Source organism: Venturia canescens, chromosome 2 (genome assembly GCF_019457755.1).
Source record: "Venturia canescens isolate UGA chromosome 2, ASM1945775v1, whole genome shotgun sequence".
In the NCBI taxonomy this organism is placed as follows: domain Eukaryota; kingdom Metazoa; phylum Arthropoda; class Insecta; order Hymenoptera; family Ichneumonidae; genus Venturia; species Venturia canescens.
Window position 1 is genome coordinate 7550069 of NC_057422.1, and position 23305 is coordinate 7573373.

The 23305-nt window shown below is 40.9% G+C and overlaps 2 protein-coding genes across 2 annotated transcripts; both read right to left on the reverse strand.

The window, feature by feature from the left end:
• Positions 1 to 1001: 1001 nt before the first annotated feature.
• On the reverse strand, positions 1002 to 15073 carry LOC122406418 (solute carrier family 46 member 3-like). The gene is made up of 7 exons (XM_043411860.1): positions 11972 to 15073; positions 7445 to 7546; positions 4100 to 4237; positions 3583 to 3666; positions 3251 to 3407; positions 2543 to 2827; positions 1002 to 1876 (listed from the first exon to the last, which is right to left on the reverse strand). The coding sequence occupies exons 1-6, from the start codon at positions 12951 to 12953 to the stop codon at positions 2629 to 2631; spliced, it is 1662 nt and encodes a 553-aa protein (XP_043267795.1). The 5' UTR covers positions 12954 to 15073; the 3' UTR covers positions 1002 to 1876; positions 2543 to 2628.
• Positions 15074 to 20008: 4935 nt separating this feature from the next.
• On the reverse strand, positions 20009 to 22976 carry LOC122406433 (uncharacterized). The gene is made up of 4 exons (XM_043411882.1): positions 22882 to 22976; positions 21823 to 22022; positions 20261 to 20404; positions 20009 to 20154 (listed from the first exon to the last, which is right to left on the reverse strand). Exons 1-4 carry the CDS (start codon positions 22886 to 22888, stop codon positions 20068 to 20070), a joined length of 438 nt encoding a protein of 145 aa, XP_043267817.1. The 5' UTR covers positions 22889 to 22976; the 3' UTR covers positions 20009 to 20067.
• Between the last annotated feature and the right edge of the window lie 329 nt (positions 22977 to 23305).

Here is a 23305-nt window from a genome sequence, read left to right on the forward strand (position 1 = left end):
AATACGAAGAAGGAAAATATTACCGGTATAGTAGTATTTATAGTGTGAAATTCACTGCAAAATTTACTACCGGATGTTTGACTGCGGGGACAAGTTAACCAAAAAAAATTAATTCCTGTAACGCACTGTAAAGTTTTTAATATTTTGCGGAATTCTCGGTTTTATAATAGTAAATATTACAGATGGTAAAATTATATAAAAAATGTCTAATTAATTAGACATTTTTTAAATTATTCATTTTCATGGCATAAATTTATACGAATAGTAATGTTTTGGTACAGTTGATATCCGGTAGTTGTGCAATGAAATTTTGCAATAAATCTTTCCGATAGAATTGATTGTTGGTAGAGATGTAAATGTGCCGTTTACACGAAACTCAGTCCTATACTCGATCGTCGTCAATAGACTGAGAACTTCTGTCATCGAATTTTATTATCTACGAAAACGACCGTAGCGACATCTGTTCTTAACATTTGTAACTAGAGTTCTAGTTACAAATGAGTCCTAGGTTTTTTCGGGCAATCTCCGCACCCTCTACCCGTGCCTGTAAAAATATTTGTTATTTTAGTCTAATTTCCGAAAAGTCTCGATTTTGATTCGACAATCACCAACAAAAGCCCTAAAAAAAGCCTTAACGCCAAAAATAGTCAAAAATCTAAAATGAATCGGCCAAGCAGGTTTTAGTGGAGTAAAGCAGCAGCGTCGCGTCTACAGTGCAGTGTACCGGTACGGTAGAAATACCACGTACCGAAAACACTGTGCTAGTTCGTACGCTCACCGTACATCGGTACGTGGTGCGACCTACGGACATAACCAATCCGCGTATTCCCATGTGTCCATAAAATTGTGCTAACACGTTTGTTATGTGGGTTTACAATAAATGTCAAACAATTCAGTACGATAAACCGAATATTTATTTCGTTTGGGATAATCTATTCCCTGTGAAGTTTGGACCCAACCTCGACTATTGACATGACGATAAAGCAGAACGATGAAGTGAATATTTTCATACTTTGTGAATATAATTTATTGGAACTACATACAAAAGTAATATCGCTATATCACAACGGAGTGTATGCTCATTATCGTATCATTCTTTCCTAAAAAGTATAATAATTGATTTAACACCACTGTACACGTCCCAAGATAGCGTAACTAAACATTCACAGCATTAGAAAAGAAAAGAATGATGAATATTTCTTATCGATAGATTGTGTCCTTAAACGTGGTAATAATCATAGAAATCTAGAGAATCTGACATAAGCCAGATGGAAAATAACAAAAGGATGTTCGATCGCTTGACGAAGAATTTTCACTCGCACTCGCACTCTGCTGTTGCGGTTATCGTCGCTCGTAATGATTCTTCCTTCGAAGGTTATGGGATTGCGAGCCCTTGAACCGCTCGTAAAGAGTTAAATAACCATATAATAATAATAATAATAATAATAATAATAATAATAATAATAATAATAATAATAATAATAATACTGCTATCTTCGACCGGTTTTAACCGATTGCATTTAAAAGATGAATAACATAACGTGGCTATAACTTATTTAAGTACGAAAAATGTCTACGCTTCAACGAACCTCGCCCAAAATGAATTTCTTTTGTTTTCCACTCCAAGACAAATTATTTTCTTTGTCGCAATTCTAATCTCTGCTCACCTTCTTCTCTCTCGTTTTTTTTCTATTTCTAGTTAACAAAATTATCCTCGTTCAACCCCGAGAAATGTCTAAGTAGAATTTTCATATTTACAATTATTTATACACATGCTCGCCGCGATTGATGCCGGTGAATCGTTCTCTTTTCTCCTCTGCTGTTAGAAATCCTTCGATCGACTCGATCATGAAACGCTTTTGCAACTCTTGGTCGGCTGAAATTAATTATGTCGGCATTAAGTCATTCGCTGTCGGGCTTTTACCTGTCAAAATTCAACACTCGCATAGGAAAATCTAAGGAAATTGAACAATTGAACGAATCTTCAAAATTTTCACTTTTTTCTGAGTTTTCGACTTGAAAGAAAAACGAAAAAATGGTGAACCCAATTTTCTTTAGCCTCATTATCGATATTCACTTGAAATTTCTTCGTTTCGTAATGTTTTCAGGATTAAATGTGTTCACGAAATTCTATTTGGTGGGAGTGTTTCTTTGAGCTGAAGATTGGGCTTAAGATGATGGATCAGTCGGTAATCACAACCGTGAGTGCAAGAGAGATAGCTGCAAATTTTGAAAAGGAATTTTTTCCACATCGTTCGTCTGATCGAAAAAATAAAAATGTCATCGGATTTTTGCGATCGTGCTGCGTACGATGACATTTTTATTATTTTAATCGGACGAACGATGTCAAAGAGTTTCAATTTCAAAAATTCGAGGTGTGATTACCGACTGATCCATCATCTTAAGAAATATGGTTGACACTTGAGAAAAAATTTTTTCAACAATTTGAAGAGAAAATTAATTACAGAGAAGGTTTTTTAGCACGGAATTGCACAAAATGTTGATGTTTTCATGCTAATTTTCTGCGTCACTGTTTCGTTACCTTTTCGAAAAAATCTCTTCCCTCGATAACGGTCGTTCCCAATGGAGGGGTAAGTTTGTACCGTCTCACGAAATAGTCTCATCAAGTCACAGGCGTTCGGTGACAAAAGCGGGGTTAGCGATCCCCGCGCTCGGATCGATCGATCTCTCGATGTTTGATTTATCATTGTCGGTAGTGAGTTTTGTCAGGCCGCTCTCGATCCTGTCCTCGGACTTGCGATACTTTTCTCTGCTCATTTCCATCTCCAACGCAATGCGATCTCGTCTGTGCTCTTTGTACAACCATCTGAGTGGGAGGACGAATAAATTTATAGTCTAATTCCCATTGACGAGAAGAACGAAAAGATTCGAGCGTTTGAGAAAAAAAAAGCAGCTCAATTTGGTGGAATAACTTTTGATATTTATCATTTATAATGATATCATTTTAACAAAACTGGTATTGCAATGAAAAATGTCGAAATGATCGTTTTCAAATTTTTCGCGCTGGCCAAATGCGATGGCAAAATCGTAAAAAATTTCGGACACCCTTTCGCACGTTTGTAGATAAGCCGCACGATAATGAAATCAGGAAATGATTTATCGGACGTAAATAACCGCATATGGCGATGAGGATCGTAAAAGAATTTTTACTCGTCGGAGAGGTTAAGGACTCGTGTCCATATTATTGCGGGTATTGCATGGTCAATGGGGAATACGTGAAGATACTTACAAGAAGGAAAATACGGCGGGGACCGTAAGACCCCCGCCGAGCAAGAAGAAGGTCCCCGGAAACGTGTTCATGGTCGCGGCGTACACGGAACTGTACATTGGCCCATAAACCAGAGGCATGAGAGACTCGCAAACGCCAAAAAGCGAATTAACTTTGCCTGCAAATGGTAAAAGAAAAAAAAAAAACAAAAACAAAAAAAATGGTGAGAAAAAAAACGAAAGCGAAAAATCCGGACGAAACCGCAGGGTTTCGTTTTCTTCAATTGATCGTCTTAAATATGCTTTAAAAAAGCGTTCAAGGATCCCTCGAATCTTGAATATTCAAAGACTTGCCTAATTCGTCTGTCGGGACGAGCTTCGAGGCAATCGAACGCATTGCGATGAAGGACGTTCCATTCACGATCTCGACCAAGGGTGCTAATTTACGTGGAAAACAGACAATTCAAGGATCAAGCAAACAATTAACGTCTCTAAATCGACGAGCGTAAAAACCATTGTATTCTTATTTAACTATGAAAATATCGGCGATCATTCAAATTCAAATCGACTAATGAGACTCTTCGGTCTATACAAAAGATTTTTAGCCAAGAAAAACCATTTGTAAACTGCAATCGGAATTGGACGAGTAAAATATTGTTTTATGGAGAGCTCCACTTTTGTTTCATCAAAAGGTGACTCGAAAAACAGCCGAATTTCAGGAGTTTTCAGCTGCTTTTACTGCCAAGCTGCACCGCGCGCATACTAAATTCAATTACGTTTTATTCGCGGCCTCATTAAAATATACTGAATCGTCGGTGCTTCGCGAGATGATTTAACAACATTCGCACGAAGTGAAAACGGTTGAACTCACCGAGATAGATCATCCAGTCCTCGGTGGCGAAAGCGTACACGAAGCAGGCGAGTATTTTGCTCATGCAACTCATGACCCCGACGAGCGCATCGTCGATCTTCAGAACGTGACTGAATAAACCCACGGACACCATTGTACCTGCGAAAACGCAAAGGAAATCGAACGCTGCACGTTATCACTCGCGAGCAACTTTTATTTTTCCGTTGAATCACCCGACGCGCTATTTTCTCAACAATGAATAATGCTTGTCATCTATTTTTTTTTCCTTCAAACAATCGCGAAATTCTTCTCTCGGACGAGTGTGTTGATGCACGTGATAAAGTTACCGAGGTTCTGTATCGAATTCCACGCCTCCCAGCATCGCCTTTTGTTTTTCAAACATTTCCGTCCGGCTCAGGCTTCGCGATCCACGTCAGATTCCAGTTCGCCTCTTTTATTCCATTTCCTACCGTCACAACCCCCTCCAAATACAATTAGACCCACTCGTCGATTAAACAATCATTTCGTTATCATATTCTCAGTAAAATACGAGTCCCTTCAACAACGAAAGCATCGAGCACAATTCCTCGACAAATCAGTGAAAAATGAAAAATTTTATAACGACACCGACCTTAAAATCTCCGAAATCCAAAAAATGAGAAACTTCCCATAACTGGAAGCGAATTACAGGAAAAAAAAAAAAACACGAATTTCATCGAATTCTCAAGATCCAACTGTCAAATAATGTTTCCCAATCAACATGATTCGTGGAATTTAATCGAGTTGGTCAATCAATAAATAAAATAAAATCGATCAATCATAAGCTCACCGAATCGTGCTTGGGAAGGAGAGAAACTGCAGATCGAAAGCCCTTCGCGTAAGCAGGTCGCAGCTGTCCGTGGACAAAAAATCGACGATTTTTCGAGGAGGAAAGAACGAAAGGAGATAAATTCGGATTTGGAATTGTGCAGTCGCAGGTATAATTTTGTATACGACGGGGATCGATCGGTGGGCGATAAATCCGCTTAGCAACGTCGATAATTGTTATGTAAGCGAGTACTACGTACGAGGCTATTAAAATGTGGTAACCAGGTGTAAAAGTAAAGGAGCGCTAACTCGAGGTAACAACTCTCGTTCTCGTTCCGATGCTCGTGTACGTTTAGTTTTCCGAGAGAAAATCTCGTCGTGACGAACTTGACCTTCGATTTCTACAGTCCATTCTGTCGGCTTGTCTGCCTTTAATAATAGTCGTGTTTCCATGAATATGAATGTAGGGAAACGCAGTTTTTAGATATTCGCTAACGGTGCAGCTGCTGGGAATAATCAAAGTTTCATTATCGGATGTGTTAAGGCAGATCGACGGATACCAGTCCAGGAAGTCTCGCGTAGTTGCGTTGCGTACCGGAATTCTTTGGCGCATTAATTCTCACATGAGAGCTAATGAGCGTTTTATTAAACCGGTAGCAGCACAGCGTACCATAAAATTGCGAAATTAATTGAGGATTTCTTCACCAGTGGAAAAATCAGGCGCTGCCTCACCCGCTGGGCATTACGAATGTCAATTATTCGCCGAGTTTTATCGCGATGAAGAAAGTCGAAACGGAGTTGAGCGCGGGAACTCGAGAGACTAAACGATTTACTCTCGACAACTAATTCAACGAGATTCATCTCCGAGCTGATGAAATATACATTTAATAATAAAACATTTCGCTTCATTTATGCAACGGGGTTTTGGGGCTTCGTTGAAACGAGGCTTTTTATCGATCGCGGTGAAAATTAATGACGGTTTTACGAGCGCTGTTGCGACGGAAGATCGTGCGAGCAATTTTTTGTTTCATCGGTTTAATTGATGTTCAGGATGTGGAATTTGAAAGAGCGATGCTCGATGGTAATTCGATTATAATAAAGTAGCGTCGGTGCGCCGAGATTCGACGACGTTTTTTCTACAGAATCGCACATTTTCATCTGCCATGCTTGTCGTTTATTGAAACAGCACGAAATTTTCTGGCCGGATGACAAATTCGGAGCAACGCTTGCGAGTTTTTGAACGAGTCAACGAACTTGAACGGCGGAAATGTTTGAAAATATTTGGTTCTCCTTAATGATAGTAATTTGGGGACAAACGTGTACTGTGAACATTGGAATTAAGGTCGGGGAGCGATTCATATTCAATTCGAGATACGACACTCGCGTGCGTAATGAGATTATGCTAATAGCGCGTTGTCGTTGTCCCGATGTACGAGCAGAGGCGAATTGGAAGGCGCAAACGCAGCAGACTGATGAGAATAACATGCCGAGCCCCCAAGCTAACGGAGATTAATCCAAGTCACGAGTCCAACAAATGCAATCGCGTACTCTGTGAAGCGACTTTTTGCTGCTCGATCCACCAATCAGTTTCTCCATCGCACGTGTCTCGAAGCATCGATTTATCGATATGCAGAAACTCGTGTGATCGAGCCTTCATCAATCTTGTTCCGGAGGCTGGGCGAGCCTCTTTTAATCGATCATCAAGAATCCTTGGTCTGCGCAATCATTCCATTAAAAACGATCGATTAAATAATTCCTGAGCAACGATAACTGTGCCGATCACGACAAAAAGGTGAGACACTCGAACGCTCATTTTTTCAAAATCCTCGCGTTTGGAGAAAAAAAGCTGTCTGTGACTCGGCGCTTTACGTGATCGAATCGAGTTCTCATGATTTATGCACTCCGAGAATCATTTTCAGCTCAATTGAATCTCATCGGATTGGAAAAACGGCTCCGATTTTTCACAAATTTCAATCGCGCTCAGCCCGAAAGTCGATGCCAACATCCTCGAGCTTCGGAGCCACTCAAATCGGGGGCGCGCTGGACGAGGTGGAAGTCGTGAAAACCGGGAAAATCTTAATCGATTTATTTGTTTCCTTTGACCTTGTCGTATTTCGGGATTAACGATCCTGCTTCCGGTGTAATGTTCCACTCTGAGGACGTGATTGGCAATGCGTATTCAGGGCATGTCCCCGGCACGAGACCGAATCTTATTAGCGGCTCGGGGAGAGTTGATTCACGGATGAAAGATGAATGACGATCGTCTGGGATGGAAGTTAACCAAGGACGTTTATTCGTCTCGATTTATTTGTGTTAACGGATGATAGAAAATAACGTGACATTCAACGAGTCGTTGAGCGTGCCGGAACCGATTCGTCGAAGCTGGAGGCTCGGGAACGGCGTTTATCAATACACCGTCCAGTGGGTTTACCTCGACCGAGTCCAAGTCGATTGTCATCGAGATTTCGCTCGTTACAGTAAACACTTTTTTTCATCTAATTACCTTGCAATGAGGGAATCGCTTTTGAGCTCGTTTGCGAATATCGTTAAAATGCTTACCGATGAGATTAGTCACCATGCCGTAGGTCGAGAACATGCTGAACTTGACCTCGTTCCAGTTGAATCGGTACCTCGTGAAAAGGTACATGACAGCCATTTCACCTGCGAAACAAACGAAGGAAGGTCATGAGCGTGATTGCGTTTGTCCGAGGAGCTGGAAGGAGCTCGAAAATGAAAATTTTTCGAGGCGAATCGAAGTGCTGCAATTTTATATCGCTTTATTTGCCCCCCCCCCCCCCCCCCCCCCACTGGCTCCTCATTTATTTACCATTAAAAACTCGTCCATCAAGCGGGCGAAGAGATTGCTTCAATGATTTTCGGTCATTACGTAAAAGTACGCGTGTCTCCTCCTTATACACGCGATTCTTCGAATATTTCTGATAATCGCCCACTGACCGAAGGAAAATTAGCGAGTAATTTGGTTCTCCGCGTGCATAAACATTCAGCAGCGTCATTTGAGCTTGAAATAACAAAAATGAAAGGCAAATTCCGGGACGAAACGAGCGCTGAAAATTTGTTGCTTCAGTACAGTCATAAGGATTCTCTCGGTCGCACCGGCGTCATTACACATCCTCAACATTATGTAAGAATACTCAGGTTGCACAACAAGTTCGTTTATCAGTCCCTCCATTTAGTCGTTTCCGGCGAGTTCTTCGCAGTCTTTATCAAATTATGTCGGACTCTGCTCTCTCTCTCTCTCTCTCTCTCTCTCGCTCTCTTCTCTCTAATCTCCTATAACTTTGTCATCTTCTCGTTGCTTATCGCGCGGTTGATGTCTGAGAGAAGCTGCGAAAGCGTTTTGATGCCGGTCAAACAGAGCGAGGATGATTGAACGTGTGCGATGTTGGCCTCTCGTTTTGCGGCTCGTAGGTCCGTGCGTATCGTTGTAGTTGAGTAAAGCTAATGACTTTAACTTACAATGTTAGCTCGTGCGTCTCTATTGTCCTTGCGGAAGATAAAAAGAAAAGAAGAAGAAGAAGAAGAAGAAGAAGAAAAAGACGATTTAAAGCTCGCTTATCGTCGATTGTCCTACCTTCGCATTCGTCTCGTATTCGTCGAGAGTTTACTCCACGTTACTTAATTGAAACAATTGTTCTCTTAAAGAGCTCTCGAGTTTCCATTGTATTTACTCAAAAATCATGTGAACGGTAATCCCCATTGGAAGCCCACGTTTAACGCGAGCGCACGCCGATCACGTTCACGATCATCGTTATATACCAACTGGAAAAACTAATTGATCCATAAATTCACTTTGTCATAACTAGTTTTACGACTGTGCACGCGCGCCGAGCATTTTACCGAGTCATTTTAGTCCTCGAATCGCCAGTTTCTCCATTTCCTTCCAATCCTCGATCACCAATATATTACCTAATTATTTATTAACATTGAACTGTGACAAAAATGTCAGCGCTGCTGAGTTATTTATGCTTCTTTACACACGGAGAGAAAATTTCACTAAAAACTACTATGGTGCCATAGAAGTAGGGCTCTATATCGGTAATATTTATTTATTCTTACGAGCATGCACAGTAATTTTTTGTGAAGCGACTCGATGAAAATTCATGAGTGATGTCAAAATAAATACATCGGTAAACATGTATATTATCGTACAATCGCGAATGAAATTCTGTTTATTTACCATAGTAAATTTCTAAACACTTTGACGTACGATCGATGCTTGTGTTCGAGCTCCTCAAATTTTACTATGCTCAACGGTAAATTTCAATTGTGAAAACAGTACTAATTATATCAAAACGGCATTATAATTCTACTTGCCAGTTCATCATCGAGTCAACATATATTTTACAATGTTTACTTGGTTAACTATGTTAGGAAAAAATAGCACAGTTTAAATCTTTATCACAGCAAAATACGCAATTTAAAAACTTTCATTCAGAATTGACTTGGAAATTACAATATTTTTGGTAAAAACCTTCAAAATGGGCGATATAGAGCCCAAATACCATGGCAGCATAGTAATTCTTACTATTTTTTTCTCTCCGTGCACACTCGTCGATACTCGAGTACTTCCGGTCCGTCTTATCTGCCCTCGCCAATCAACCGTCCGCAGCTTCTCGAACCTTTTCTCTCTCTCCCTCTCTCTCTCTGTCTCCTGAATTGACCTTGTGATGAAAATGAGATCCACTCTTCTTTCTAACAACCGCTGTGTACAGACTACCTTAATTACGGTATTAGCACACTCGAGCCTAATTACGCTGGGACACACTAGGACAATTACCACGGAATCCTGTATAATATCTGATATTTCCTCGCCGCAATCTACATTATTACATTCAGCTGCGATTCGCAGTTTTTTCAACGATTTATAGTACGTGCCTTTGCGTTCGTGTCTACAACAATGTCTTCGGAATTTTTGCAATTTTTATTCTTCAATTAGTCAACCGCAAACGAGAATTTGCTACAAATTTCAATTTTTTCTCTTTTTTAAGAAAAGTCACCTCGGAATCAATTTTTTTCTTAAATTTTTTTGTCACCTGCGGTTAAGAGTCGCAAAAAAATCGGTCGAAACAAAAAAATCCCCCCCCCCCCCCTTTTCAGTGCATTTTGATACGAGAACAACTCATCGCGTTTTCTGACTTCGTGTTTTTCTTAAGCTTCGCAAAACATGCAAACCAATTACGTGTAAAAAATGCTTGACACTTGGCCGAAAAACAGATGTCTTCGTAACTTTCGCCATCATCCGTCGTTCGATCGTCATCTTCCGGAGCGAGTTTATTGAATGAGTAGAAAAGTCTTAAAGATAAAGTTGAAAAATTAACTGAATTTTTTGCAAATTTGTGTGATTTGAACGTTCATACATTTCAGTGGCACGATCAAGCCACAGATTCGTTTTGAATCAATCAATTTTTCTTTCTCAGTTCATAGTGATGCACTCGGGGCTTGTGACAACAGGCCCATTGTCCTCCGGGGGCCCTCAGCTGGGCTCTTCGAAACAGTTGCAGGGCAGGAAGCACGCGGCATGCGGGGAAAAATGATTGGGATGCTGAGGCTGGAGTTTGGCCTGGGAAAAAGTTGACAAAAGGTGGATCGGAAGTGTGGCTTCCGCATCGATAATTTTGCGACAGAATTTCCGTCATTTTTCGTTTTAATCTGTACTGAACGAAAGGAGAAAAAAAAAACAGCAATAAAAATAATAAGAAAAACGAATAAGTAAAATGACTCGGGAAAAGAGGAATCCGAATGGCGAAACTTTCATCGGCGTCGCGACTAATCTCAGTGCACGCGTCTTTTCAGCGGTTGTCGAGTGACCTAATAAGTACGAACTTTCACTATTGCAATTCGGTATGGAGAAAGGAACTTGCGGGAATCAATAAATACAGCGTGAGAGTTTGGTATGCTCGTTCGAGCACGAACTCGACGAGTAATTCGATGCTAATTTCATCATTGCTACTAATCAACGCTGACGCGTAAAACGAGGTTTTATAAATAATCAAAATGTCAGTGAATAATCCAAAGCAGAGAGGCGAAACGTTGATTCAAGTGGGTATAATAAAATTGCTGTTGCGGTGCGAACAACGAGCCTGTTTTTCTCACTCTATTCAGCTGAGATTTTCGACAGGTTTCGACAGCCTGGCTATCGCAAAATTCAGTTTCATTGACGTTCAGATTAATCGACGATGGCGTAATCGAAATCGTGCGTCCGCATCCGATCGATTTTATTCAATCCATTAGCCTTTAACCCATTAGCATTAGCTTCGCGCTCGCGGAGCCGATCCGCAAAAACATTCAACTTTTTCACTCTCAAGTCGGTGAGACGATAGGAGACACCCGAGCCTAATAATAATCGGGGAATAAATAATTGTTGTTCTCTCATGACATCGCAAAGAGAGAAAAAAAGATAAAGAATTGAGTAATGGCGAGATCGACGCTCGGCTGCACGCGAGGAACTCTCCGAGTTCCCAATTATCGTAACGACCGGTATAAGAGAAGGGCCGATAAAGAAGAAGAAGAAGAAGAAGAAGAAGAAGAAGAAGAAGAAGAAGGAGAAGGAAAAGGAGATGTGGAAGAGAAGGAGAAAAAGCACGGCTCCGACGACTTTTCGTATTTTCTGAGGACGAAACTCGCTCTCCATTATATGCACCAGCGGCGAGAAGCACCGCAGGCACGCGAATAAATATACACAAATTACTCTCCGCGGTTTTGTCCCCTCTCTTCCGCATGGCTCTCAAACACGCGGAAAAGGACCATTACACGTAGCCCCGTCGTCGTGAACTTTCCGGGATTATGAAAAGGCTAACGCGAGCCATTTATGCCCGCAGGTGCACGCCGCTACCGAGAGTTTTATTGTGGCAGAGGATATGCGAGGATAACTCGACTCGGTTTCGCTCAATTTTCGATGCAAACTGAATCGCATCGTTTGTACGCGATCGCCATTCGAAGCGCGCAGGACTTTTGAATTATTTTGTAGAAAATTTTGGAGCAAAAAGGGCAGCAGAAAAAACCCCCCAAATATCTCTGGCCCAAGGATTTTCCATCGTTTGCGTAAAGATTATTGAGTAAACTTACCGTACATTGGTCCAATGACAACCATCACAATGACCATAAGCACGATAACCCTCTGCTGTCGATTGTTGGCCCCCTTTTTAAAGGCGACCCGGAAGGTCTCGTTGATATGTCTGATTGAGAAGAAGTCTATGACCGTAGCACAAGCCGACATTTCTTTCCCCTTGGCGAGAACGGCTTGGGGTGGTCTCGGGGCTTCTTTGATGACGACGAGGCCATAGACGAAAGCGAGAACGTAGCAGACGGTAGAAATAGCAAAAACCCCGTAAAAGCCGATTTTGAGGTAGAGAATACCGGAGAGGGCCATGCCGATGGGCACTCCGAGGGATAGAAAAACGTTAACGGCACCGATCCTCAAAGTCCTCGATTCGACGGTCGTGATGTCACCGATGTAACTAAATATTGCCATGAACATGGTGAACCAACCGCCGGTAAGCGCGGGCCAAAGTGCCTCCGAAACCCCGGCAGCTTCCATCGGCAATTCGTAAAACCAATATACGCAAGCGATGAGGCTTATGCTCGTTAAAAATTCTCCAACAATCGGCAAAAGCATGCACGGCTTTCTCAGTCCCGTGCGATCGCTCCAAGCCCCCATGAAGAGTATGAGGAGGGTCGGCAGGCCGCTTTGGAGCGCGGTCTTCCACGTCTGCATTCCGGCGACAAGTTGCTGCACCGCCGATTCTTCCACCTCGAAACCGGTCGTGTTTCGCGCCGTTAGAGCGTCGCAAATTTCGTTGGAATAGGCCAGGTTGACCCGACATGCCTTCTCGAGATTGAGATTCTGGGTTGCCAATGATGCGAGAACGCTCGGCATTATGTAGCAAGCGACCATCGGCTCCACTGTTATATTGCTCGTAAGAAAGTTCCACTTTTGCCGCGTGCTCATCGACTTCCACGGTCCTGGCCCTTCTGCATTGCAGCCTGTCACGTTGTTCTGTAAAGCCAGCGACTTTTTGTCCGTCGATTCAGCTCTCGAAGCCTCCATCCTGGCCGGCGTTCGAGCCTCGCTTCCAATGCTTTTAATATCCCTCAACGAAACGTCTTCGACTCGAGATTCAATATTTCCGGTGTGGTGAGCGATATTCTCGGATGATTTTTAACCTCCCACTGCGAGATTCACATCATCATTTACGTACCACGAGGAAGAATCGAGCCTCATTCATCGTTCCAAAAACTTCACTGCCACTCCGGCTATACTGGCGATTCACTGGTTTCCTCTCCAATCGAATCCCATAACCAAACGACTCCCGCGATGCCCTTCGAGCCTCTCGTCACAACACTCCCTCAGTCACGTGTCCACCTGGGGATACCCAACAAACTTAACGTCCGCAAGTTGCCGAAGCTAAACACAAGTGCACGACGAGGTTATAGCGACCGTTGCTCGACGATTTTAAATTGATGAGACACTCTGATTGTCGTTGGTGGCGTGCAGATAGTTGAAGCTACTCGCGCCATCCGTTGATATGTAACACGGCGGATGACAAGTATTATGCCTTATTCTATTATCCGCATGTGCATATACCTCCGTCCCTTTCTCCCTCTTTCTCTCCGGCTATCACTACTCAACTGATGACACGATTGTTTCTCGTTGATTGACGAGCCCTAAACGACAACCGGTTGTCTCTCGTTCCATACGTGTCCTGGTCGTCCCTGCTTTCGTCACGCTGCTTAATCCGTACCACGAACCTCCGACGACCGACGACCGACGACCGACGACCGACGACACTTGCCTCCCGAATGTTCGTTCACCTTTGAGCACCGCGAGCTCTTCGCACCACGTTGAGGCCCTGCTCTCAGCGTACGAGGCCACGTTTCGTCCTCCTCGTAAGCTGACGGCGTATCGGCTACTTGGTCACTACTGGTTAACTCTGGCGGGATTGCCCGGTTCCCGTCTGCCCGTGTCTGCCTCTCTACTACTCGCGCTCTCGCTGCCTCACCGCCCGACTCTCCGCTTCTCTTTTGTCTCCCTGAATTCTCTATATACTCACCTATCATGTACGTACGCCACTTACCAACCTCGTACTCGCGGGATCTCCTCGCTTCATCATCCTTTTCCCCACTCCAACCATCCTCCTCGCCAACGTGCAATATTTTCTTCACTTTTTCAATCACGAATTTTCATTTGTCGATGCTCATCCTCACTTTCGAGGCTCGTCAGACATTGTTCCTCTCGATTTTAATCCCACGGGGACGTTTTCGGATACTCAATTTAGTCACTCCACGCTTTTATACTTTCTTTCCATATTTTCATTTTAATGCCTCGAGGGGTTTTCTCAACTTTGATTTCGGCCCGGTCACTTTGGAAATTTTATATTCAAGTCAAATTATTTGTTGACTCGCAACGATTTTTTAGTGCCCTGAACACTTGAGTTTTTCATTTATTCATATTTTATTAACTTTCGAAGCAATCGAATCGCATCTCGTCATCCGGCTCCTCCTGACTTTCATAGAACGTTTTGGTGTGCTCGGTTCCCTCCTTTGGATGGAAAACCTGGGCATTGCGAAGGGGGGAATCTTTCGTAGCGAAATCACAGCGATGCTCGGCACGTGCTCGGTTGTACAACCGCGTTTTGTGAGTAAAACTTAACGCAAGGGATTGTCGTGCACGCCTGTTCTGCTTTCGAAACGAATTTTTAAATGTTCAACTTCTTATTTGGAATGGGAAGAGTGCGCGAGCCTTTGCGGTATCGTAAAATGGAGTGTCGGAAGTTTCCTCGAAGCCATTGAACTTCATAACCGCGGTCTGATGACAGTTGACCACCGACTGTCATCAAATTCTTTGTTAACGTTCAACTCGAATTCATTTACCCTGGATTCGAAACAAACCGAGCGAAAAACGACCTTTCGATTTCTCAGCTCATATCAGAATACTATTTCCGAGCGTATTCGTATGACCCTGACACTATTTTTATATTCTGTACCTTGATTCGACCAAAAGCTGCTGCACAGATCTCCCAATCCTTGGCCGCCTCTCAACCTGCCTCGATAAATCATTGTTTCAAACTAGCTTTTCAAAAGTTATCCACGCTGAAATTCGCGAAATGCCTTTGAGACACTCTCCTGGCAATTTCGATGCGTAAATTCACAACTGACGAGTCGAGAAATGGCTTGTTATTAGTTTTTATTTTATTTTATTTTATTTTTAGATTTATCATTTCCGCGAGTTGATCAACGATTCTTGAAAGCGAAGGAAAAATCGAGAAACGAATAGAAGTAGCTGCCTGTAAGACTAAAGAAAAAGTGTAGAAAAATCATTGGAAACTTTCAGGATTTTGAATCTAACTCAGCTTGCTGATTTTGGCTCCATAAAAATGAATTTGATTAATCGCGAGCTCGAAAATAACTCGATTCGTTAAAAACTGAGGTAAAAATGAGCTGAGAAAGTGATTAGTAAAAGAAAAGAGCCGCAGGACACGGGCCGTGGCTCGCTGTTCCATTAATACAAAATATATCCGTGACACGCTTTTTCGAAGAGATCACAAGCGAGATGGTACAGTTCCACAGTTGGGTGGAACAAACAGGCTATGATTTAACGCCAGGGTCGTCCGAATATCCCGATAGTTCTTTCTCAATGGCTAATCCGAGTCAATTGCTTCCGGCACGGAGGAAAACTTGGGTTATTGAACACACTATATGACGGCCTCCACGATATTTCGCTACGATTATGTGAAAACGTTGAAAAAAACGAGGGTACAACGTCGCTGAAAATCGTCCACCGGATCCGTTCTAACAAAAGTTTATTCTTACCTTGTTTCGTTGAAAATAATAATAAATAAATAATTCATCGGAGCATAATCGCGATCACGATTCACGATTTCCTCGCGGGATCTCAAGAATTTCACTCAATCGTTTTAAAACGATAAATTGTCGACGCCGCAAAACGCTTTTTTTTTTTCGCAAACTTTCACGTTCGAACATCCCCGAAGCGGTCGACGTCAAAGACTTTGAAACAAAACGCATTCCACTGTGCACTGCACCCATCAAAACGAAAATCTCACTGTTTTTTGTTCTTACAAGTTGATCAAATACTCCACAGAGGCAGTTGAATTTGTTGGAAATTCGACGAACAACGAGCTCACGGTCCTGCTCATCGAATTTCGAGTTTTTCTACCAGTTTTTACCCACCCGCCCCCTCCCCCCCTCCCCAGTTTTGGATTTTCAATACAATTTAAGCACGAATCGAGGCACGAGTGATCGGCGGAATTTTAAATTCGTGTTTTTCAACGACAACGATGACGATGTCGATGACGCGAGAACAGAAGCCCATACTTCGCACAGCAACATGCTGATACAATAATGATAGGCCTCGGTCTCTTTCTACCGGTGGTGGCCCATCCATGATGGATACACTTTGCATGTACGTGTATGTAGTCCAGGCCTATAGCCCCGACCCTCGGCAATACCCGCGGGAGGGTTAACGCAAAGCTTAAGTGAGTAATGCGAGCGATGCTTATATTAAAATCTACTCCGATATCGTCGTTCTACCGCGATGTGTGCATTCTCGCATGTGTGAGCGGCTCTCGAGACCCACACATCAGCCTGCTCCCCTGCTTACGTGCGTGGTGCGTGCGAGCGCCAAATTGTTTGAAAAATTATTAAACCTGCAACGCGTCTCTTCGCTGGCTATTCATAAACTCGACTCAATTGTTTACCGCTTTATTGAAACGTTTTTCGGATTTTAATAACAAGGCTCCATGCATGTTTGTCCGAAAACATTGACATTTTTCATTGAAAACAGATTTCAAGTGTTTTCAGAATTGTATCGTATTTGGAATTGCTTCGGTGGCACTCTCTCTCTCTCTGGATGGCGACGAAATAACAAAAGCATTGTAAACAGCACTGTGTGGACTCGCATTGGAGTGTTTTCGACAACTGTTGTTTCGCTTCGTTTTTATTTGTCGATTGATTAATTTGGACGAATTCGAATCGATCCGGTGGCCCGATTTAACTCGTTTTTTCAAAGTCCTTATCCTCGGTGAGGTGCTGAAAATCTCGGTCGATTTTGTACACGTAGTTTTGGGGGTTCCTGCAAAAAATTTCGCTCCTTTTACGATCGTAGGGCCTCCACGAATATCGAGTTTAGCATCGAGCCTTATTTCATACGCATTTGAATATCGACTTACTGTACGAACAGGAGGAGAAGTGAGAGTCGAAGCTTTTTGCACGTGACGCAATAACTGCACTCGAATTACCGCTAGGAAACGCGTTACTGAAGTCCGTGAGCTGTAATGACAGCAGAGATGTGGAAAATAAAATTGCACCGGTGGAAAATGGGAATCGATCGAGCAGAATGTTTGCTGTAACGAACTTCTCTTTCAATCCCAATATAAATATAACGATACCGCTATGTTATTTGTTCTGCAACATTTTTCTTCCTTTTCTCCTTCATTCGTTTCAACCCACTTTCCACTTTTCCCGTAAAAGCCATTTGTGTCGCTTGTGTAAGATTTTCTTTCACTCGACAAAAAAGCGTCAAGGAACGCCGAGTTCCAACAGTTGACTGATCAACCAATGGCCCAGCTCCCCATTCGGCTTTTTTCTCGTGAATTTTATATTTTAGCCTCTAACAAGTTTCTCCTCCATTTTTTCTTCCATAGCAACGACCAGAGCAACTGATCAGATTTTGCTTAGAAACTCGTTTTTCGAGCTCTCTTCGAACGCCATTTTCCTCGAGGATCGACGTTGCCCCTGACATTGGCGTTGACTTTGGTCTCTCGATCACATATTCGCGAACGAGAGTTCTCAGGATATTAGGTATAACGATTACCAATGAACGCTTCGTGAACCAATCTCTCACAGAACCTGTTCCTTCCTTTTTTTTATTCGATTACAAAAACGCTTGGCACTGCCACGAAAATAAACAGGTTTTGTACTCGCCGTCCCGTTCATACGTTCGATTCTTTTTACGACTCATCTTTCATCTAGAGTTATCTGATGGCGAAATGTAACTTTTCCATTATTACGTGCTCAGCAAATGAATCGTTGAAATTCTCAGTGCACATTTTTTTGTCACGTTAACTCTCCATTTTCATCGTTTATCCATCATCGCTCCGAGTCTCGACATTTTTCTCTATCTCACTCTCATGCGTAATTAGAGGAATCGAGAATCGCAAGAGTTGAACTATTATTGAGGAATCAAAATAGGGAAAATGGAAAGGATAAAAGTTAAGGAGCGAGCATCCAAACAGCCGGTTTTCTGTGAGACCGATCAAGAAAGAAAAAACGTTTTATCAAAGTAAAATGCGGCAAGAACCAAAAGTGCGCCGTCTGTAAAATTCAATTTTAACGGCCTTAGGAATCGGCCGCAACAATAATTGGAGGGAGAACAGCAGACTCGATTATCGTTTACTTTTTACATTGCTGCTGTGATTATTAATGAAATACGAGTGAATACGCGAATGGAGGTTGATTCGAATCTTAATTTATCTTCGTCGGGATGTAGCGAAGGTCGAGCCGAATGCTCGGCGCACGTGGCGGAAAGGGGATCCTGTCAGAATTAAAAACCTGAAAAACATTTTAATCACGTTCATTTAAAACGATTAATGATCTTACTCGAAGCTTTGACGCTCGAATTATTTGGGATTTTTAAATTTTTTCAATATTTCCGAGTCTCACTTTCACCGCGCATGTCAGCAGCGCGAATATCAACCGACATAAACTTCGCGTGCGAACGCAGGTGAATCGCCGCTTGGAGAATCCAAGGTCCGTCATTATACAGAAACGTACAATCTATCGAGCTCTTAATTGTGTCACTAAAATCGTGGCTTACAATCAACAACGTTCTTAAATCGTATTTCTTTTATAACGCGCTTATTCCCTCATTGTACAGCGATTTTGATAATTTTTTGGTTACAATGGAAATAAAAAGTTTGCTTTTTTGAGTCATCCAATCGAATGGCTGGAATTTTGTTTTTATTTTCATAGAAAAGAAACACTTTCATCCGCTAATTATAAAGCAATTTATAATTGGTTGCCTTCACAGTGAGAAAAAAACGTGTGCTTGTCGAACTGAATCCATTTTGTTCGAGTCTTCTTCGGTAGATTCAAGATTTTTCGTTGTTAAAACTCTAATGATTTTGCCTGTTAAAATGAATCGTTAAACTTTCCCGTGGACAAATGAACCGAATCACCGAAAACGTTTGTTTTTTTGAACGCACCTTTTTTGAATACTTCGAAGAGTGTTTGTTCAAGATTCGATTATCGAATAAGCTAAATGAGAATCGTTAGAATGAACGAATGATTCAGCAATCACAGTCCATTCTTGTCTAATTTAAAGAAAATCATGCGAATCTAATAGAAAAAATCGAATATTCCAACTTTAAGGAACTTTGAGTCATGCACAAGCTCTTTTATGGCAGGCACACTTCCTGTGTGACCATTTGGATTTATTGAAATAGGATCCCCTCCCAACTTTACAGAGCCAAATACGAGAATAAGAAAATAAAATGTTTTTAGATATCAATGGTGTCTTGAGAAAGCCTTGTTAACGGTGAAAATCACTTGGGAATGGAAAAAGAAAAACACTTATTTGAGGTTAACGAGTAATAACGACATAAACGGTGGAAGGTTTGACAACACCATGAGCCACCTGGTTTAAAATATAGATATCCATTCGCATACAAATAGAAAATGGCTCTTGTCACATTTTGCTTGACGATTTTTTACTACGAAGTTATTTTAACCGCTGCAATTATATTAAAAATTTCAACAAATAAGTTACATATAATTTTAATAATTGCGAGAATAAATTTTAATCGTTTCTTTGATCATCAAAAGAGGAAAAAAGTTGCTTTTTTGAATCACAGGTTTCGCATGATCTTCCTTAAAACATAATTTGTTGCTCGTATTTAATTATTTTTTTTTTTTTTTTTTTTTTTTTGAGAAATTGGTTGCGATAAACACAAACTTTCTCGTAGTGCAATATAAAAAAGTATCTGGTGATGAGCGAAACGATGATAAATCTTTGTCATTGTATTCTGACACGAGGAAACGTCAAGAGCAAGGAAAATAAATGAATTGTTGAAAGATTGCAAAATAAAATTGTTGGAAAAAAAGAAAACTTTGTGTTTATTACTCATAATAATTCGGTAGGATAAAAACTAATGATTGACGAGAACTTCGTACTCCCGGAAGGATAATTCTTCACCGTCGAATGGAATGTAGAGGCATCCGTGACTCGGTTGAACCTACCAGAAAAAAGCGAATTGAATTGCGAGCGTTGAGGTTTTCGATATAATTTTTAGTTTTTTTTTTTTTTTTTTCGTTTGAATAATGAGGCTGCCGTTATCGAACCTTTCCGACGGTTTGAGCCCCATTGTGGAGAACGCGACCGACGTACAGAGGCTCACCCTCCGACGTTTGTCCTGCTACTACAGCGTCGCTCGGGATTGAACCGTTGGTCGCAAATTCCCACGCGAATTCACCTTGGCACAGAACCTGTTGGAAAAATAAAAAAATAAAATAACAAATATTATCTTCCAGTAAGGCAAGAATCGAGGCTCGGAACTGACTCGCGAAAGCAGCGCTCGAAGATCTTTCAAGGCGCAAGGATTCAATCTCGGTCGCTAATCATTCATTTTTGACTTTTTTCTTTTTTGCAAACGCAACTCTCGAGTCGAAAGTTTTTTTCTATTGGTCCAATGATTAATCTCATTATTTTGTAGTTGAAATGAAAATTGTGATTTCCAGGTGAGAAAATAAATGTTCTGGTTCAAGGAAATTTTGTTAAATCAACAAATACCGGCGAACGAGATGAAATTCTTTAGCTCGATCCAACATTAAATTCATTCGACAAAAAATATTTTTTCGGGCCTTTTTTCTCAGTGCATTTTTATCCTTCGATTTCTGTCGCACACGGATCATGTAGATTGCAATTGAGGTCAGTTTTAATCGTCTTATCAGTAGCTCGACAATCTGTGAGGTAATCAATGAGATTATCCCATTTTTTTGGAATCGGGATTCAATCGATAATAATATCATTTTGACCGTCCATCCACTGGGCTCCGATTTTCTAATCTCGTTTATTTCATCCTAAAACCTCCGATAATTTGTTCACACTGTAAAAAAATGATATCGAGATACGAATCAAGTTTCTTTTCCAATAATTCGTTGAAGTTAGCACCGAAGTGTGCTCGTTCAACTCTCATTCACAGCGATCATATCAATCGAACAGACTCGTCGAAAAAAAGCGTCTGATTTCATAGAAAAACCTGAATAAACACAGAATCGACGTTGACCTCATTAACGAAAAAAAAAAACTCGCACGTTGCACACCGAAAAGAAAACTTCGTCGAAGCCTTAAATCACTTTGTCGAATACATTCGACGCAATATTTCAACCTGGCAATAAAATATTTTATCGTCTCGACAAAGTTTTGTTTCAGTAAAAAATACCTCCGTTATTGTTACACTTAAAGTTTTGTAGGCTGAATAATAATTTCCCTTGAATTTAAGTGTTTTTACAATATTTTTTTGTACATTGAAAATTGTGCACTGAAAAATGATTACGCTAAAATTGCATTTGCAATGAAATTCTTAAATTTGTTAATTAATTTTTTAGCTCATTTATATTCAATTAATTGGATGATTCATTCATAAAATATAAAAATAATAATATTAAATTAACTATAAATTAATATATATTTATAAATATAAATAATGATTGATCAATCATTATCGTTTATTAATATGATTGAATAATAAAATCATAAATTTTTAGTGAATTTAACGAATTGATCATTTTTGTGGAGACATTTTTTTTGCTGTTTTTTGAAAAAAAAAAAAAAAAAAAATAATGAATTTACGAATGAATCGCCACAATGCATTGAAGTTGATAAAATAATAATGACATTTAACCTCGTATTCGTGTTTGGAGTGTTCCTCTCCGCCGTGACATACGTAAACTGCATTTCTCTCGGGGATTACTTTAGCAGGTAACATATCACCATTGTGATAGGCACGCCCAACGTAAATCGTGCTGCCATCGCAGTCACGACCTCCGACGACAGCGCCAGGCGGAAGCGACTGGCCCACGGTACGCGATGTCCATCTGTACGCTGAGTAATTATCAAAACCGAAGGATATCATCAGGGGTGAGAATAAATTTGGTGAAATTCGAAGAGAAGGCAACTGAATTTCAATTGTTTGAATAAATTTTCATACTTTTTGTGCTAAAATGTATCGAGGCGAACAAATTTTTTGAAGGAAGTTTGCATAAGCTCCGGAATCAATCACGAGAATCACATTTTTTTGCACTCAACGACGACGGTTTTATAGATTGGATAAAAATATACGTGATCGTCCCAATTGCGTAATAAAAACGATACGCCGAAACTGTTATTTTGGCTCTCTGCTCGGGAGATTTATCGAAAATTTCTTCAAGTCAGTAATTCATTAATTTCGTGAGACATCTACAAGGGAGACTTGAAAATATTCTTCAATGTTCGATCTACGGAATGGCACGAATTTGCTCTCGAGTTACTACAATGACGAATGATATGTGAAAAAATTCAAGAGCCACTTAGTTTCAGTCTCGCCGTGTTCCTTTAACGCGTAAATAAATGATAAAGACACGCGGAATGATTTCGTCATCGATTTTGTCCAAAATGATGAATAACTATTTTTTTGAGATCCGGATCAGAGTTGCTCGTCTAATTCTTATAACGATGCCGGTGTGAGATTCACACTAACGTATCTGTTATTACGATTTTTTTACGTTCCTCTAATGTCCCGGAAAATTCTCATGCAAAAAAATCATTCGCGTTTCAAATAAGACTCGAACAGTGACACGTTTCTGTTTTGTTTCATTTTTTCGAACATTACGAATCATTTTCATGTGCAATTGCATAACAATTGCTTTATAATTATTCGATCGATTTTCATGCGGCTTCACTGATATTATTTTACAACACTTACCAGGCATTTCAGAAGATGTACAACAATTACCTATGTTGAAGAGAGTTAAAAACGAACTGACGCTTATCTGATCTCTATACCTGGTTAAAAGCCTATTTTTATCTTATCACAACGACGTTGATCTGTTTGTTTAAGCCGGTGTGTGAATGTCGCATTTCCAAGAAGTTTCTCGACAGAGTGATGTCATACCGGTAGAATACTTACTTCCAAAAAAAATACGAAAACCTGTCATTTACCGTTTCGTTTAATCCGTTGAGGAGGTGAATCAGCCAGCTAACCTCACCCATATTTTTCGGGAATTGAAATTTTCCGATACGATCGAACCGATTACGAAACGCATACAGCTTTTTCGTATTCGATCAAACCGCGTGTTGATTCAATTCAGGTTCTAAACCTGCGGCTATACTTTATACTTCACGTCCTA